Source organism: Melampsora larici-populina (genome assembly GCF_000204055.1).
Source record: "Melampsora larici-populina 98AG31 unplaced genomic scaffold MELLAscaffold_24, whole genome shotgun sequence".
Classification (NCBI taxonomy): domain Eukaryota; kingdom Fungi; phylum Basidiomycota; class Pucciniomycetes; order Pucciniales; family Melampsoraceae; genus Melampsora; species Melampsora laricis-populina.
This window is the reverse complement of record NW_006768788.1, coordinates 1019143-1039084: the sequence shown is the minus strand read 5'-3', so window position 1 is coordinate 1039084 and position 19942 is coordinate 1019143. Positions and strand designations below refer to the sequence as shown.

Sequence of the window (19942 nt, the reverse complement as noted above, 5' to 3'; positions counted from 1 at the left end):
ATGAATGATGGGAAATTTATTTCTATATATAACCTAAAAGAGTCTCTCGGCGAGTGAGCCTGCAAAAGAGGGACTTATGAGCTATCCACAAAATTTGGCCTGTGAGCAAGAAACTTATGGCTGGGGCGTTTATAAACCTGTCATAACTTTTTACCCTACAAATAAACAGTCTTTTGATCAAAGCAAGGTATTGTGTGTCTGCTCAACCTGCATACATTCACATGGATGATTGTGTATTTGATGCAATGATTGCAAAGCAATGGAAGGTTGAAGTTTGCAAACAAGACCAAAATCTCTGAGCAACCTGTTCAACCTGTCAAAAGCTGCAAGCTGAGATGTTACATGTAAACACATTTATCAAAGTGGAATAGGTTCACTATCATTGACCAATCAGCACTTAGTATTTGGACTAACTTAACTAAGTCCCTCTCGGACGAACGAGTAGTCGAGACTAAGTCCCTCTCGGACAAACGAGTAGTCGAGAGAGGGACTTATACCTTATACCACATCTTTGGCGGATGAGCCGGAAACATTTGGCTGGGGACTTTTTCAATGCGCCATATCTGTGGATCCTGCAAACAAATGTCCTTGGGACCAAAGAAAAGAGCTATGCGCCTGCTTAATCTACACACATGTGTGTAGCCTACATCTAATTTGATTGAGAACTCACGGAGCAATGCAATTGTGAAGTTTGCAAAAATCACCAAAATCGGACAGAAAGCTGTCCAGCCTGTCAAAAGCTCACACCAAACGCGCTGAAATGTTACACAAAAACAATTTTTCAAGTCGGTTTTTAAGGGCTTCCCTGGCGGCAAAGAAGGGATTTGAAAAGATGTGCGTGTGTAAGATGATCAGGCGCAGAGGACTTTTCTTTGGTACAGAGGATATTTGTTTGTAGGCTATAGAGATATAGAAGATTGAAAAGGTGCCCAGCCAAACTTCTCCGGCTCATACGCCAAAGTTGTGGTATAAGGTATAAGTCCCTCTCTCGACTACTCGTTCGTCCGAGAGGGACTTAGTTAAGTTAGGTATTTGGACGTATATTAGTGGTCTTCAAAACTCGTGTTTTGTGTCCCAGAAGTGTCAAGAAGTGACATCCAGAAACTTCTGGGACACCTCCAAAATGTTTTTGGATGTCACTTCTGAACCTTTCTTGATAGATTTGAGAGCGTGACTATTCCCCCATCCCCATCCCCTCCCTTCTGTCTTGCCACAAACGCCTCTTAGCAGGTGACTATCATCTCACTTCCCACTCTGCAAATGACAAACTTTGACTGCCATTGCCATACAACACTTCAAGGAATCAACTCAGTCTTTGTACCAATCTCATGGAGGAGCTATCTGTCCAACTATTTGTGTCAGTCATTCTCTTATTCATCTTGTCCATGGTTGCTTTGTTTCTAATTTGAAAATTGCTTTTGCCATCAATTCATCTCACCTTTTGTTTGCTCAATCACTTCAAGAAAAACAATCACATTGAATCAGAATTCAAGTAAAACAATCAATCATTCAAATAATCGATCAAAGTCAAACAATTGATTAAAATTGAACAATTGATTAAAATTGAACAATCGATCAAAATCCAACAATCTACCGGAATCCAACGATAGATCAAAAGTTCACAATTGATTCAAAATCTAACAATCAATCAAATTTCAACAACTAACTTTGCCACCCTCCCTATTCCATCTTTCAAAAGTGATTTGTTTGTTGTATCTTGTCATATCCACATTGGTATAAAAGATTGCATTTAGGTATGGCTTATATAGCTTTGAAATGAAAATGAAATGAAAGGTATAATTGAGAATGAGCACTTATAGATATGTGGTGTGATGATTGATGAGACCTCTGGAGAAAGAAACACAGGAGCAAGTGAGGATTGATGGGTGAGTGATGGGTACAGTGGATGCTGTGGTGTTTGAATGTAAAGTGGTGGGAGATTTGAGGAGGGTCCGTTGGTTATGAACACACAGGTGTGAAGATGCTTCTGAAGCCCAGAAACCTCAAAAACCCAAAAACATCTTGGAGGTGTCCCAGAAGGTTCTGGATGTCACTTCTGGACACTTCTGGGACACCGAACACGAGTTTTGAAGACCACTATTATAGGTAATGAGCTGTACATGTAGCAGTGGCACAAAACCAAAATAGAAATTGCAACATGAGAAACTAGAGAGAAAAGCAAACAGTATGAAGCAGACAAGTCAGCCCTTATGGGGAAGCGGAAGCCTGAGGCCTGAAACACAACCTGTAACCACTTCCTGAGAACAAAGCAAAATACAAAACACATGAAAAAATATACAGCAAACTGAAAAAAAACAGAAGCAAAGAACCAGAAACAGCAAAAGATACGGAGACAAAAAACACAATAGCGCCCCATTAAAACAAACAATTAGAAAATGAAAAGAAAAAGAGAAATAAAACTACACAAATTTGAGACTATCTGGTAGAAACACTACACAGGTGAGGGAGGGCAGGAAAATAAAAATTGGCTAGTTATGAAAATTCTAGCAAAACCACTATTGAGTGTGCCTAAGAAGCTTGATATCAAAGATGAGAATAAGTGAGAAGAAAATTATTTGGGAAGGAGAGATTGAAAAAAGTTTTGCCTAACTTCAGCTGGATAATTACCTATAGGTGAATCTAGCTGACATCTTGATATAACCCATGGCATGGATCCCTAAACTTCATAGATAATTGGGTGTGAATTTTAATACAACTATAGCCTTTCTATTGCAACACTTCACCATATTCCACTAGGTTAATAGAACACTGAGCCCAAAGAAACCCAGCTTTTTTCAAGTTTCCCAACTTGGACTTTTTGGCTGTAGTGAAGCTTGGAAACTGGGTGACTGTTCACAGTTTTTTTCAACTTTGAATCCATGATCAGACAAATCTTCACCTCACTTCCATTCCAACTTCATGTTGAGTGTGATCTTGACTAACCCAGTCACACCTCACACCTCACACCTCCATCCTAATTCTTAATTCACAACCACCACCTTCAACTATGCCTTGTGTTGAAGATTGAATCAACAACAACACTTGGTCTTTCCTGTCAATTGATTTTGAATTATGAGCAAAGCAAGATGTATGCTCTTCTCCTCCCATTATTTATCACTAAAAACAGAACTAAAGGAATGAAATCTAATGATCAATGTTGCTTATTCTTCTCTTGCAAATCATGAAAAAATGATGTTGATCAATTGATTTCAACCATCTTTTGAGTTTCACAGACCGACTTGAAATCTCATTACCCATGATTTTTTTGGTCAAAACAGACTTGAAATCACACATTCGACTTCAGGTTTCAAGTACAATTTCAATACACTTTCAACTTCAGCTCTTACTTGTAGATCCAACAGAAATTTCAAAAGCCAGGTGTAAGGAAACAAACCCATCCTTTACAAGACCCTTGATCATCTTGAATTGAACACAATCTTCAGTTCTTTGTTCATGTCTTTCCTCTATGTGTTTATGGGGCCAATTCTCCAGTGTTATTTGAGAATGACTGAGAGCAACTGAGAACAAGGGGAATTGACTACATACAAGTTGTGCTTAAATCTTCCCTTGATTTGACTTGTAGTCAGGCAATACATGGTTCTGTGGTGTGTTTACTGAGATTTAATGTTATGGTCAATGTGGTGTTGTGGGGCAAAGTTTTGAGAACATTGAGCTCAAATTCTAGGGCTCTCGATCTCCTTACCAAGTTTCCCAGTTGTGAATGGGGAAACTTGGAAACTTGTGAAATCCTCTAGGTTTCTACTTTGTATTCCTAAATTTTTTGAGTTTTTCTGTAGCACTTTCCTGAAACCAAGAGAGAGATTCCAAAGAACAAGTATGTGTAGGTTGTGTTAAAGTATTGAGAGTTGTGATTGTCACAGAGTAAGTGCAGATTTGTCAGTCTTGAAGTGTTTTCTGACTCAATCAAAAGCTTACGTGAAATGAAGACCATTCGCACTGTAAACATATGGATTTTTCAATCTGAGGTATGATTCCAAACCTTGGACAGAAGCTTTCTGTTTTAATCTGAGGTCATTCTCACTGCAGAAGAATACCTTGGAGAAAAAGCTTGAACAAGGTCTTTCTGAGGATTTACATTCAATGATTCCTCCCATGTCTCAACCCAAGGCCTCTATGTTGGCAGTGCTGCAGAGGATTACGGCCTGGAGACGTGGTCTTTGGGCATCACAAAGGTAAGCTTAACCCAAAGGCCATATTTCACAATCACCGCATATTTCAACAGGTTGCATCGTACCTCACTGTGAGTCAACCATACTATTACCAGGAGGCTCATGGCCAAGGCCAAATAGATATGGGCCAAAATCACCAACAAGTTTGAATCAAAAAATCAGCAATAGTCTATAGAGCTGAATACTGAATTATCAAACAGAAGAGAGTGAGTTTTGAAAACCTTGAGGATTCAACAAAGAAAAATGACTTCATTGACATAAGTGTTAGATCATTCAGACTCAAATTCTAGTCAGATTTTAAATTCAAATCATCATGTCTACTGTTCAACATGACTTTATGAAGAAAAATCTAAATAAAAAAGATAGACTCATTTTGTAAACTTCATGATAACTGACTGTTTTGTAAATTGCGAAAAAGGATTAAAAGAGAATCTCCATAATTGTACAAAAAAATACAATGTAAAAAGAAAAAAAGGAAACACTTATTTTTTATGATTTAGAAATGTTACAAAAACACACAAAATACCAACGCTCCACACCATCCTTCAAAAACAAGAGATTCAAGTTTGAATTCGATTTTCATTTTTTCTGAGATCCCACAGGTACATAATCTTTACTAAGATCAATCCCCAAGTCTTTCAAATGAGTATTAGTAATTTTAACTTTACCACCTTTACCTTTCTTTTTAGATTTCTTTTGAACGATATGTGGTTTGATGATTTCTGAATTAGATGAACTTAATCCAGCTTCTTGTAATTCTTGTGGTAAAGTATGGATCGGTGGTGTTTCTAGCGAATGCCACATGTCTTTGAATTCTAAGAAATTAAAAAGACGTTTAGTTGATATCAAATTGACAAAGAAGAAAGGGGAGTTTGAGCTCACCTTGATCTAGTGCACCTCTTGTAGGTCCTAAGTTTTCTCTACAACCTAATTCATCATAGAAAACGGTTTTGACCATTCCTTCTTTACCAGGTAAACCTTCAGTTCTGAATACCAAAACTTTTCCTTCGTTCTCAAGCTACACAAACACAAGAACGATTCATGAGAAGTTGGAATGATTGATAAAGAGATAGAAAACTAACCTCAGTGATTGCTGACATTACATTTGGCCAAGATTGTTTCAAGGTGACGATGGGCATTCCACCCCTACTTGAAAACCTTTGAAGTAATTCAAGCACTTGTTGAGGATTACTGATTAAGTAATCAGGCTAAACGTCAAAACGGAGAAAAAAAGGTTTTAATCAGCTCAAGAAAACTAAACCAAAGATGGGAAGAGGAATGACATACTCTGTAACTCCATAATTTTACCATACCTCTTTCAGTCACATTGACTCGATCATGATTATTGAATGCATCATAAAGGTCTGGATTGAACGGTACATCTGTGTGTTCGGAAAGTAAACCTCTTACACCTGTTACTGCTTCTAAATCTGATAAATTCATAGGTCCTCCATTGGTCTAAGAATAAACAGATCAAATAGAATGAGTTTTTCTCCAGGTCAGGGGAGGATATGATTTGGTTTTACTTTTAATGCATCGACTAGTTTGAAAATTTGTGTTGCAAATTGTTTTCCTGGTGCAGCAGAATCAAGAGCAGCCACTGAAACTGTCCCGAAACAAATGATCAGATCTTTGATTAGTAAGAGTTTGATAATGGTTTGGGGTTATTTTTGCTTAGATATGTCATACCTGGTTGTACTTTCTTCTTCGATTTCTTTTTAGTTTTTGTATCGATTGGCGAAGTAACAGCAGAGGAAGAAGTTGATTTTATTTGTTGTTCAGGTTTAATAAGATCGACTATATATATCATAAAAAACGTAGGATTAGAATTAGGTGACCAAAGGTTGTTCTGATGATTCAAAAACTTACCAGTTTTTTGACTTAATGGTGATGGTTTTTGAGGAGCGAATCTAGGGGCAGGTAATGATGGAAATTTGTTGGCCATTTTTTTCTCTTTTGTTCAAGTTTCGAATTTGAGTTGAATTGTAAATCAAAGAAGTCAAAAGTATTCAAGTTTGATTTGGTAAGATGGAGTTGATAAGTCGGAGAGAAAGGTTTAGATTTCAAGAGAATTGATTGGTGTTGAGGAAGATGGTAAATGAGGGATGAGTTGAGAATATTAAATGAAGATGGATGGAATCTGAATGAAGACTGACACTGTGCCTGTTCCTGAACAAGGCAAATCGTACCATGGCCCCGATCATGCCCTCAGAGGTTGGGCTACTACACCTCGGGTAGGGCTCGGGTCCTGCTTGGCCGCATACATATAACACGTTGCAGATTTACATACAAACGTAGAGAGATTATCAAACTTACCCGAGTCGGCCTTCTAAAGCTCAATCACATTCACACCATCACACTCAACTTCACCATTTGACATTCATCAATCAAGTTAAAAGAAGATACCAAAGAACAATCAACAAAATGGTAAGAAAGACCATGCTCATATGATTTAACAAGCACATCGAATTCATTTGCCTGATTGTTCTGCTCCATTGTGAATTATAAATAGGTTCGAAATGCTGGAAAATTTGGAAAACCTAAACGTGGAGGTGGAAAGATGTTAGTGCCAGAAACCGTTTAAAACATGCTTCATTTCCTTAGTTTTCCATTACTAAAAACATTCAAATTCTGTCAATGATTTTATAAATAGGTTTTCAAGGGACCTTAAGCCTTTAGAAGATAATGAAGGACAAGAAGAAGGTTCAGGTTCAGGTTCAGAAGAAAGTGAAGGATCTGAATCTTCAGAATCAGAAGTAGAAGAACCTACAAGAATGAACAATCCGAATTACGGTTCGACTGCTGTTCCAAATGAATCAAGTAGTTCTATGACCACTGCCGAAGCACGTGCAGCTCGTAAAGCAGCAAAGAAAGGTGGGAAAGGGGCCAAGAAAAATGAATCGGATGATGGATCCGAAGATGAAGGATTAGAAGAATTGGCTAATTCTAATAGGACTCAGAAAAAAGTGGTGAAAGTGACTGAAATTGAAAAAGTGGCGTCTGGTCCTATGAATCGTAAAGAAAGGTACGTTCTTTTGTAGATGTTTACAAATCAGGTTTTTGATTATAAGATTTTTGACTTGGTTGATAATTTTGATGAATTTAGAGAGGCAGCTGAAAAGAAAGCGGCACAAGAACGATATTGGAAATTACATCGTATGTTTTAATTTAGGTTAATTTCAACTCAATTCATACTGACTAAGATTTCTCAACTTGTCCAATTTAACAATAATAGAGGCTGGAAAGGTTAGATAAGAAACTTGATCTTTCAAAATGTACCTTTCAGATTTGCTTATTGAAGTTTTCGTTTCTTTCTTTTCTAAGACTGATGAAGCAAAGGTCGATTTAGCAAGACTCGCTAAAATTCGTGAACAAAGAGAACATGCAGCAGCAGTAAGGAAAGCAGAAGCTGAGGGTTTGTGATCTTTTTTCCTTCTTTCGGTTTGAATTTTGATCTGAAATTGACTGTGCGTGTTTCTTGGATGAATGATAGCCAAAGATAAAGAAGCTGCTGAAAAAGCTGCAGCTCGTAAGAAACGATGAAATTTTTAAACTCTTGATGTAAGTTTTCTTCAGTTTACGTTCTTTTTTTTGACTTATTTGGTTTTCAATTGGTTGATTCTTAAATTGAATGTATTTCAAATTCGTAAAAAGAAGAGAAAAAATCATCAAAAGTTGTAACAATATATAGGACTAGAAAGATAGGAAGATACATGTTCACTTTGTATTTGTGACCTTCAAGAAGATTTTTTTTTGAAAGAACTTATGGGGGGAAAGTTTCGATTCTTAAACTCTTACTTACTGTTTTCTAAGTGTACTTTGTGAATGGATGCTGAAATTCAATACCTAATTTCTTGGAGGCTCATTTTGGTTGATATACTTGAAGCTTTCAATTACATATTCTTTGAAGCTCTTCTCCAATATATTCTAATGAGGTATCACAATCTTTAATCCTAGATCTGGTAGTGGAAGCAGACCATTTTGAAAGAGGTGAAGAATCTATCCAGGGTCAGGCCTTGACCGTGATTCTTGAAAACGAAATGCAATTCACACTTTTCTGTGTGGTCCTTCACCACGCCTTTATGATGGATGACATGTTGCACATGTATGATGTAGAGGACTTCGTTGATTTAAAATCTCGTGCTTGTACATATACCAGATGTGTATGGATCAACGTACAATCAAGCCTCGCGAAATAACAAGCGATGATACTAAGTCTTCAGCACTTATACTTCAGCACTTATAGAGAACACTATTGAACACATGCAAAAACTCCTCAGACCAAACATAACCGTTTTCAAGTTAAGAGATCAACAAAACAAGTACTTAAAAGCATACGCCAGCGCTTATAAAATTGACTAGAGTTCAGATAATATTAATCATGTAGAAATAAAAAAGTGATAAAAAACGTCGTGAGAAGATGGATAATATAACTCAGAGACATGTGGATGATGAAGGCATTTGTGGCAAATTGGGATAAAAAAGAGTAGGGATTGCTTGATTTGTTTGGTTTCGAAAAGAATAAAATTTGGTTAAGCTAAGATATATTCTGGTATGGAAAGAATCATTGGTTAGCACGATGTGCCGTTGAACAGAGGATAAATATGAACAAAAAGATCAAGCTTAGATTTACCTAATCAAAGTACTTTTAAGCATTGAACAATTAGACAAAGACCTCTTCAGCTTGACTTGAACTGTGTAGAATAAAGTAGGATTTAGATAACATATCACGTTGATTGATGATTGGTGCCTGAAGTAGATACTTGTTCTTCTTTCATGTTGATTTGATTGATTGATCGTTCATTTACTCGAGACAAGACGCTTGACTCTCGAACCGTATCTTGAAGGTTTGAGTCCATAGGATTCAAGGACCGTTTTGTATATATTGATCACCTATCTCTTCCATCTGATGATCATTTTGGTCTATTCCACCTATGGACCGCTTTAATCACATCCATCTCAGACGGGAGAAGCGAGAATCTAAACCACGTCGGAATAGTTCGACCTTATCTCTAAGATCTTTGAATCCATCTTCACCTCTTGGAGTGAGAGTTAGAGATGGGTGATAGGTCAAGAAGGAAGTGAATAAGATCATAGCAGAGATAAAGCGAAATGATAGCATAGTTGATCTAATTTGAGGATCTCAAGGATTGCAATTGATGTTTGAATAAATTAGTCTAGCTATTGAAAAGAAGAAACAATTAAAGATAACAAAGTGTTATCTTGATGAGAAGGTATATTTCAGCCAGCCGAGAATTTTTTTCAAGGTAATAATCAATCTCAATCCTCGAGGTCTGAAGCAGTTTTTATACATAGGAGCTTTTTTGTCGAATGGTTTTTTTCTCTTCGTCAGAATCAGATAGAATTTCTATGGAAGAGAACAAAAATTAAGCAGTGGAAAGATCTTATACCGCCATATATTGAATATTGAGGGATCACCACCATTTTCACCATGTAATAGCTTGTGCTCTTTTTTCATAGAGCTTGGTCTCTAAAAGGCTTTATTGACTTTTTTAAACAATCTGCATGGCTATTCATTTTCTATCTTCTTCTTTCAAACTGTTATCCGCTGGCTTCTCCTGTTCCTTCGAATTAAATTCTTCAGCGTTCTTTTGTTTGTAGTCTGCCCAATCAATATAAGTCTCATCTTTTGTCATTTTCAATCACAGATTTAAATCCTTCGGTTGCTTCTTCTTTGGGAACCTATTTCTTTTGCTTTCTTTATTTTTATTCATCTTCATCTTCTGCTTGATTCTTAAAACTGATAATCTTTCTTTGATGTTGCTTTATATTTGATTTCCTACAGTTATCTTATCTCCGAGTCCGATTCAGCTACTTCTCTAACGTCTTTCTTACGTAAGTCTTCATCCTATTTTTATCATATTCTTTGATTTTTTGGTTTCCTTCTTGTTTACTGGTATCTGTATTGGATATGATATTGATTCAGTCAAAAACAATGAAAGAATAAAACCGATTTTTAGACTAACATACGCAAAAGGGTTTGGCCAAAAAACTACTTTCTTTGGTTTGAGGCTCGTTTTTTGAAATGATATTTTTCGGTGTATTTGACAGGTCTGCTCAATAAAAACGACCACGGCGTCAAGAATGAGTGATACAGTTATTGTTGTTGTGTTGGACAATATCTTTCCACGGAGGGTACAGATGTAAATTTCGAAATCTGAATCTTATCATCAATCTGGATCAAAAAGCCATTTCTATCCTTGCTGAATTGATATCAGGTAAGTTTGATTCGCAGGCTTTGCAACCAGGACACAAATTTATCTTGCATATCTAGTCTGGTATCTGGGTTTTATGGTGATAGGATGTGAACTCTTTCAGACGCGATTGTGTGGATGTAATTTGACAATTCAATGTCAACCTGATATGCACAACAGCTATATGACGAGTGTGCTGGGACAGGTGCTCTCATTTGACACAATCAATTATGCAGACATCTGCACAGCTGTGCCATATGTACAACAAGAAACTATCAAACAAACTTCTGTGCCAAAGTGCTGTTGGATCTTGGTAGATATGTATTGACAGTTCTAAACCCACTGAGTACTAGCTTTCAAAGCATTGGCATGCATCCTTGAGGCATATAGACTTTTTAGAGAGTCTGACAGATGAAATCAAGGAAGCTGCAATTTACTTCTGAGAAACAGCAAAGGCTGACCACGGTTGAGGTCAATCAGCTCCACATAGCCGGTGAGAAGATAAAGGAGCTATAATAGCATGGCAATTCAACATACAACCTGATTCAAAGACTGGTGATGGAAAAGGTAAGCAGAAACTCAAAGTACCCATAAATCACACAGATCTGGAACAAAAAAAGACAATCAACCATACTATATTTCCTGAGCCTTTACATCTGAATTAGGCAGTAAATGTCTCAGAGAAAGAGCTGAATTACATAGATAATAGCTTAGTATACCATGCAACTACCTCAGCCTCTTAGTATTACCGAATCCATGTATATCACAGATACACATACTTCCTCAAGACATAATCATAGCACTGTAAATTGTGTGGCAAATTGTGACAATTTACGGCCCTGGATCTCCTTACCATGCGGTGGATCCATTCTATCCCAGAATTTATCAGTATGTATTTCTGGTAATAAATTAAAAGCAACCACTCATACCTTTGATTCATTTTTCACTTTCCGACGTATAGCAAGGAATGTTGCACAGAAAGCCAATGCTGCTCCACTACCAATTGACAATTTTTCCCAGAGGGGAAGAGATTTATAATGTTCTGGTTGTATTGAAAGTTCTTTGGCAATGATGGATGGTGCTGGTGCAGTCTCAAATTGATTGCTAGGTGCTTCAGCAATGAATTTCTCACTAAAACCCTTCCCCAATCTTCTGTGATAAATTTGAGGAGCTGGCCCATAAGCCTTCTGTGCCTGTGCAGCAATCTGTTTTGCAGATTCCATATTTTCTTTCAATTGGATACCTGCTGCTGATAATACCACTCCACTTGATCCAAAAGCTTCTTGACTAGCTAATTCATTAGGTCTTGCATTGTGTTCCAAGTTTAGGAGATTGATAAATGCACCAGATACCTGGTGATCCATCAAGAGATTGATAGAAATGAAAGTCTGTCCAAATTTCATCCTGTGGTGGCTATCATGTCAAGATGTCAGCACCCAAGAGTAGCAATCTCAAAAACCTCCCCCGGACAGGACATCCAACTTTGAGAATAGCAGATCAATATGAGAGAATATGAGCTGACTGGTTTAGATCAGAAGATGTGTTCACACTTAGTGACTGGGTCACAGCCAATGTAGAAAAGATTTATGAAGGTCTGGGGTGATTTCTGTCAAAAGGAAAAGACTAGTAATAAGAGATCTGAAAATGTTCCACAACTATAATGAAAGATATTGGAAGTGCAAGGGGTTGTTGATCTGGGAGCATGGAATCATTACCCACCAATCAATAATATTCTATATGGGAGTAATATCTCAGCTCAGAAACAAATTTTGGAAGTTGAAGAAAAGAAAAAGATCAAAGGTGGAGATAAATGACCAGGGAACAATTCAAATACAGAAATTGAAGTAAAGCTGTTCTGAGCAAGGTTACAAGTGCAGCAAGGAGGCACTATTTGAGTTGGAACATGATATCCACCACACTCCCTTCATGAATACCCTGAAGCAACTTGTGCATTCTGTTCAACTGAATTAGTCAGAATCCAGATAATGCTGCGCATTCACACATGCACAGATGGAATGATTTTTTTGATACCAAAACTTTGCTTAAAAATGTTGCAAGCTTCATATGATCTTTCATCAATTCATTTAAATCTTTCTATTGATTCATAACCCAATTTATTAAACCTGTGTTCTGAAATTAATTTTTCACTATCAATTTATGTAAGAGACTTTTAGTCCAACTTGTTTCAAGTTGTACTCATATAAGTTGGTGTAAAAGCCCAGAGTGTCTCATGGGCTTCCCTGATGTCACATCCAGCGGCAAACCCGCAGCGTGTTAGGACTGCTCTCGGGGTTTGGTTCTGACGGAGGGTTAAGGAGTTCTTCCGTATATCTATCCTAGTAATGCAAATTGTCGGATGAAGAAGAAAGAGAGGCTCTCGCCGTACAACGTGGACTACACTATGAGGTATCTGTGATATGTAGCATCGTAGCTTTTTCACTGCTGTCTTTCTTTTTTTCTATTTTCCACCGTTACTAACATCACAACTCTTGACCTAGAATTCAATTATTATTTCTGTTTATCTAATACCTTCTACGCGTGCTCCTCACGATTCCTTTCGAGCTCGCAGGTCAGTGCTTGATCATTGTCGTAGACTAGCTTGTTCCGCTGTAGTCTTACACAGATTCCTGTGCCCTCAGGTCAGTGCTTGATCATTGTCGTAGACTAGCTTGTTCCGCTGTAGTCTTACGCATATTCCTGTGCCCTCAGGTTTCCTTCTCTGAACTACACACAGATCTTTAGCAGTCAAGACTCTGATTCTTAAGAATCTCAAGACACAAACTACAACTAGAATTTATAGATCTTGTCTGAGGTTTTTTTCCGAGGTATTTTTATGCTTTGAACAATACCTTGGATGAAAACCTTGGAATGTTTCTGTCCAAGGTTTGAGAGCCAAGGATACCTTGGACTTGCCAATCTGAGGCAAATTCGTTAGCGGTGCACAAGGTATGGAAACAAAAGAATATGTTCTAAGGTCATGGTTGCTTTCTAGTTTGGTTTGAAAAGGTGTTCTGAGTCCCCTGGATGTGGACTTGATTTGTGGTCTTTGAAACTAGACTCTAAGGTGTTATGTATGAGTTTATTGTGTTGTAATAGTTGTGCTAGTGTAATAGAAGTAGACGGAGTGGGTTCCCATTTTACATTTCTTGTGGTTCACTGGCAAGCATTTTTTGTGGTATTTGAAACTAGAGGCAAAGGTGTTAATATAATTCATGGTGTTTTTTATCATTTTTCCAGAAGAATCAATATTCTTGTGGAAGCTCTCTTGGCTTTGACTTTGTCAAAGCTTGAGGCTGACAGGGGCACTCTCCACGGGTGCTGTGAAGAACACACAATCAGGGTAAGGAAAGCTAGAAGATGTACTCAAGACCTTTTCGCAACAAATACTACTTATTAATCTGTGGGTAGGAAGTAGTTTGTGAAGAGCACAAAAAATGCTGTAAAATGAGTGAAGGCAAATGCCAAAGATCAATTTGACCAAAGACAAATAAATCTGAGGGTAAGTGTGAATTGCATAAGAGTAAATGGATAGATCAAGTGAATGAAAATGAATGATAGAAGACTGTGGGAGCAAATTGAAAGATCACAAGCTCACAGCAGTTGGTGAAAATTGATGAGGGATATCCTAACCCTCAGAAGCTCCTGATCAATCAATCATGGCATCTCTCAGTCTTTGTTAACTGGGATACTCAGTATTGTTACTATGTCAAAGCAAAATCAAAACAGAGTTGAAGCAAATTGAGACTATTTACCCTTCTGATCAACATCAAGTTTGGAGGTGGTGGATGCAGTGCATAGTACTTGCAAAAATGGGGACAAGAGATAAAAAGATGACTAGCAGTGGAACAATTGAACTCATAAAGCTTTTATAAAGCACACTTTACTGGAAAGCTGGGCATTCAAGATAAGATAAAATTGGTACAAAAGGAGTGAATTACCAAAAACATTCAATCTGATAAGGTTTTGAGAAAGTGGACTAGACAGAAAATTTGGGAATTCTAGAAAGAATGAAATCGGTACAGAAGGAGTGAGTTACCAATAATATTCATCCTTATAAGGACATGTGAAAGAAAATATGAGGTTCTATAGATTCCATTTAGCTCTCTTCTTTGATATGCTTTGAAGTTTTGTTTGGGTGTCTTCAGTGTTTTGCTCGGCCTAGCTCACATGTGTGCACCTCATTAGGGTCTGAGTCATATTGTGAACATGGGTCGTTATCCCTAATTATGCACAAAACAAATGTTGGTCATGATATTTGCAAGGATAAATTGAAGATGAAGTCTCATACCTTGATTTTTTTTTGATACAGAGGCAGGCAATTACACCAGACAATAAAGCTAATGAACCCCCAACTACTCCTAGTATGATTTTGTTCATGGATACACCGGATGAACTATCATCTGGTGGTGCATAACCAACACTCCCAGGCAAAATTGGGGGTGTATTGTAAATTCCCTCCTGCAATTTTCTATTATTATAGATGTGACCAGTTGTAGGTTGATACTGCTGTTCTGCCCCTGCTTTCATTTGAGCTGCATATTCCAATTTTTGATTGTGTGCTTGAGTGATGAGTGGGTAGACCACATCACTGGGTGCATGAGGTGCTGGGCTAGCTAATCCAGTTTGCGTGGCAAAGCTGGCCCTATCAAGTTGAGGAATCATGGCACCAGAAGCAGTGTGGTCCATCAACATATTGATTGTAACAAAGATCTGTCGAAATCTCATCTTGGGTAGGCTGTTGAATACACAGATAATGTTAGCACCAAAACTTGATCATATTTAAAGCTCCTAATCAATTTTATAGATTAGGAACTGAACATGGGAAAGGACTAGAGTTTTATTGAGATCACCAGATGTAGGGGAATGGAAGAAACTGATCATCTCTTTGGACCAGCAGATGAAGTAGGGTATATCAAGGTTGTAAAAATATCTCAGAGAAGAATATTAGGGATCTAAGCAAAGTTGATATTTGATGACTGCCCAAGTTCTAACAAGTGAAAGAGTGTTGGTGTATAGTAGAAGGATAGACACAAAGAGCAGATTTTATGGGAAAGAATATGAGGGAACTGAGGCAAATTGATATCTCATCTGCCTAACAAGTGAAATTATCTTAGAAGGAGAGGAAGAGAGAGCAGAATTTTGGGAAAACTCAAAAAATACTGACCAAAATCAACTCTTGTAGCTAGAACTTATGTATATATTGAGCTCTAAATTTGACAAGATTTTAGAGATATAGTATGAGCTTATGAACAAATAATTGGAAGCAAAAGGGAAGGAATTGAGTTTGACTCTGTGGGATATGATGTTGAGCAAGAAAAGTCCAAACTTTTTATAATCATGAAAATTTACACAACACTTTCCCCTCCAACAGGTGTAGGCCCGTTGAGACATTGTTTTCAAGGGAAGATGCCCAATAAAACGCGCGGGGATTGATCAACTTTGATTGTAAAATTTCACTCAATGTGATGTCCCAAGATGTACCTAACTCATCACCACATTTTGATTTGGGATTGTTTGTTGGTAAGCGCATTTGATTTGTAAAAATTCAATAGGGATATCATTCTAGCACTTTTCATCAACTTCAAACCATTTCACCATTACAATTAATTCTATAAATAAGTCATATTCCAAGGGAAGTTTCATTCCACCGAGGTGTTGCAATATCTTACCAGGTGTGACATTTGAACCAGACCCGCATGTGCCAGATCACAATCTAGCGGGTGGGGAGTATCAGCCTTGCAAGCTGAAAAAACTGCCTTTTTTGCCACCATTACCCCCTCCTCAGACTATGTTCCATCTCCTGTTCCTTTAACTTTGAACTACAAATTCAGTGGCGGGCGCCGCCCTGAGGACATCAAGTTTGATCCAGAATAATTAAGTGAACTCACACCCACACAGTATGTTGACAGACCCAAAAACTTTGGAATCAACTTCAGTTGTGAATCATGTTGTCCCACGGAGAGGCAGACAAATTAGAGAAATGATGAGGATTTATTCTACAGAATCTTTGGAAGTTTTATAATCAGGATACTACTCTGACACACACAATCTTAATTTTTGATCAATTTAACACTACACCAAATTGAAAATTTACCGCTGAGTTTAGAAAATTGAGCAGACATAAAAAAAAATTGGAAAAGCTGGGAGGGGTCAGAAAAATATGAAAAATATTGGTTGGACCCTTTGGTGCATTCCAATCATCTAGCATATTTTTCATATTTTTACAACCACAATACAAATAATATCAGAAACCCAATTTTGGTCCAAAACTGGCAGGTAGAGAGACAGTGACCTTGCAACACCAACAAAATCATCAATTTTGCTCCAACACATGTAGTGTCTTGACATTCTGAATGCCAAATTCTGGCTCTACAGTTTGGGTGCACAAAAAAGCTGTGTGTCTCCAAGAATGGGTGAGATATATCAAGAGACGTACACAGCAGGAACCATATATAAGCATAGAAGTCATTACTACAATGGCTGCAGCACCTTAATGAAACGCAATATGGATCTTTGGGGGGTTCTTTGATAACACAAGAAAAGTGAACAGATGTATACTTCAGATCCATCACCTACTCTAACGTTTGAAAGATTAAAGAATTTATTAATAAAAGAATTTATTAATACAATTTGAAAAATTGATTAATGAGATCTCGTTAAGTGGATTTGGTGGGTTACCCATTGATTCACTTTATAATCTTCATACACTATTCAATTCTAAAGAACGAGAAGTTCAAGAGCTTTATGTCGAACGACAAAAACGACGTGATGGATCGAATATCGTGATGGGAATCTTACAGTCTTCGAATAATTCCAATGGGAATACTAATCCACCGGCTATCTGTTGTAGAGAGGTGTGTGCGTGCACGACTGCGCCTCAGCCAGTCACGTGATCGTTGTACAGTTCTAGTAGATGTAGTCTCTCCTCCTCGGCCGAAGCTTCCACATCATCATCTGTGTGGAAGCCAACTCCTTGGAGAGAGAACTGACGTGTCCGTCGTCCTATTCGCTATAGGTAATATATCATCATCTGTGTGGAAGCCAACTCCTTGGAGAGAGAACTGACGTGTCCGTCGTCCTATTCGCTATAGGTTATGAGCAGCGCTGTCTTTTGTACGTTTTTTCTCGCTGAAGCTCATAGTGTAAGACCGACCGCCATCGGCATCCGAATCTATGTCAATACCTCGAACTCCACCAAAGAAGTTGCAATCCACGTCGCAGATAGGAGCTCAAACTCGATCACAGTCACGTTCAAGATCAGCATCAATCAATCCTGAAGAACAACAGACGCTAACTCGAGAAGCTACTCCAGAATCAGATCAGGGTACTCCCAAGAACATCTTCGTTAAACCCCCTCCATCAAATTTCTTGTTAAATCAACCACCTCCATTCCAATCCAATATCACAACACGTAACTTACCTCACATTCGTACTCACAACCGTCAATCAACCAACGAAGACGAATTCGAAAACACGTTCACGATGACCGATTCTACTCCCACGCCAGATCGTTTAAAATCTCTTCTCGATAATCATAAAGACGTAAACAAATTTATCAGCGGAATCGACAAACTTGAATTAGATGGAAGCAATCTTGCAAGATGGAAACTACGCACGGCCACGGCTATCTACGACATGACCAACATCTCTGACTACTGGACTGCGGATAAGCCTGACGAGAACTCTAACGTTGAGATGGCTATCGATAAGTGTGCTTGTAGAGTGATCAACTCGACAATCAGCGAAGAACTCAAGGATATGATCTCCGGCAAACGTCTAGCTCATGACGCAATGGCTACCTTGGAGGATTTATTTCAACAAGGTGGTCGCACAGCCCAATATGTGGTGTTTAGGTCAATCATGTTAAGAAAATGTGATGCTGGTACGATGGATCTCATGACTTTTGTAAATCAAGTTAATAAGGATTTCGAACGCCTCAAATCTGTTGGTTTCAAATGGGAGGAGGATACTGTAAAAGGAATGATCTATCAACTTTGCTCTCCTACTACCGGTGAATACGGGATGGACGTACTCAATTCAACTCTCGACACACGATACCGCACCGACAAATCTCAATTCTCATCTGCGGAGATACGAACTGCTTTGTCAAACCTGATCCTAACTCGTAAGACAGTGAACAAAAACAAAAACGTTCAAGCTTTGGCAGCCTCATTCGATTGTACTATGAATCCTTCTTCATGGACGCCAAATCGTTCGACAGTTCATGGTCCGGCTGCTACTCCAAACGCTTACCAGACTCCCCATTTCCAATCACCTCCCCCCCATCAATCGTCACGTAGTAACCGTCAGACACCACCCGGCCCGATAACGACGTTGGAGGAAAGAACGGCATCGGAGAAGGAGAGAATCGTTCCAGGACCACGTGCGGCGAAGGAATGTCACAGTGGCGTCTGGCAATGTTTTCACTGCGCAGCTTTTGGTCATGGCAAGAGCGTTTGTCCTCTGGATAAACGTGGTGTCCCGCGTTCAGCGCCGCATTTCTACGACTGGCGCAAATGTACCAACAATAGGTGGTATAGCATCATCTCTCTCGGTCTTTATCCCCCGCAAATTTCGGCTCGAGCAGCAGAAGTCGAAGAACCAGCACTTTCATCCTCATCAGCACAACCGTCCCAAATCTCGGCATCAACTGTGGCATGGAGTGCTGAAGGAAACGAACTCGACGAAAGTTATCCAGAATATCTTCTGGACAGTGGCGCTACACACCATGTGAGCAATGCCATTAAATCACTGATCAATTACACTCCCCTCCCCACTCCAATCAAAATGAAAACGGCAGCTCATGGGGATTCCGCTTCCATAGTAGGAAAAGGATCACTCAGAGTGAAGACGGAAGAAGGAACCGATCACATCATCCACGACGTCTACTACAGTCCTCAAGCCACCGGCACACTTATATCTCAAGCGGCGTTGGTGGAGAGTGGTGCAAAGCTATGGTTCTGGGATAATCACGTTGTAATCCGAACACCTTCTAAAAAATCAATTGTTGCTTCTTATTCTGATCGTCGCTGGATTATACACGCAATGAAACCTGTCATCATCCCAAATGTAGAGCCTGAGAGAGTTGGAAGAATAAGTGCCATGAGTAGTCAACAGAAAGTGGAGGATGTTGCATATATGTGGCATCGACGTTTTGGTCATGTGGATATGAAACGTATACGAAAGCTATGTGCCGAGCAAATGGGGATGGGTTTACCATCTTCAATCCCATCTGCTGATTTCACTTGCGAAGATTGCCTCACGTGCAAAAGTACTCGACAACAAAAACTGGGACGAACCGGCCGGGAATATGGGCTACTCGATGTCATTGTTTCTGATGTCATGGGTCCCTTTCCAGAGGATGTGAGCGGAAATCGGTTCACGGTAACTTTCAGGGATGTGGCTACGACTTACTCCGATATCGTCATCATCAAGAACAAATCAGACGTACCTGATACTTTCACGAAAATCATCAACAAATGGGAACGTGAGACAGGATATAAGGTCAAGCATGTAAGGACGGATGGTGGAGGTGAA

At 38.7% G+C, this 19942-nt stretch overlaps 4 protein-coding genes across 4 annotated transcripts; 2 read left to right on the top strand and 2 right to left on the bottom strand.

The window, feature by feature from the left end:
- Positions 1-4314: 4314 nt before the first annotated feature.
- MELLADRAFT_72166 (uncharacterized protein) lies at positions 4315-6325 on the bottom strand (the record flags this gene model as incomplete). The annotated part of the gene is made up of 7 exons (XM_007411254.1): positions 4315-5005; positions 5073-5208; positions 5273-5398; positions 5478-5648; positions 5717-5796; positions 5880-5987; positions 6060-6325. The coding sequence occupies 7 exons, from the start codon at positions 6133-6135 to the stop codon at positions 4770-4772; spliced, it is 933 nt and encodes a 310-aa protein (XP_007411316.1).
- Positions 6326-6549: 224 nt separating this feature from the next.
- Positions 6550-8053, top strand: MELLADRAFT_72165 (uncharacterized protein; the record flags this gene model as incomplete). Its single annotated transcript, XM_007411282.1, has 8 exons — positions 6550-6617; positions 6703-6752; positions 6844-7215; positions 7297-7346; positions 7426-7436; positions 7515-7605; positions 7684-7751; positions 7848-8053. 7 exons carry the CDS (start codon positions 6615-6617, stop codon positions 7731-7733), a joined length of 627 nt encoding a protein of 208 aa, XP_007411344.1.
- A 3072-nt stretch (positions 8054-11125) lies between these two features.
- MELLADRAFT_107676 (uncharacterized protein) lies at positions 11126-11443 on the top strand (the record flags this gene model as incomplete). The annotated part of the gene is made up of 1 exon (XM_007411283.1): positions 11126-11443. One exon carries the CDS (start codon positions 11126-11128, stop codon positions 11441-11443), a length of 318 nt encoding a protein of 105 aa, XP_007411345.1.
- Positions 11444-14546: 3103 nt separating this feature from the next.
- MELLADRAFT_88088 (uncharacterized protein) lies at positions 14547-15097 on the bottom strand (the record flags this gene model as incomplete). The annotated part of the gene is made up of 2 exons (XM_007411253.1): positions 14547-14625; positions 14694-15097. 2 exons carry the CDS (start codon positions 15095-15097, stop codon positions 14547-14549), a joined length of 483 nt encoding a protein of 160 aa, XP_007411315.1.
- Positions 15098-19942: the final 4845 nt, after the last annotated feature.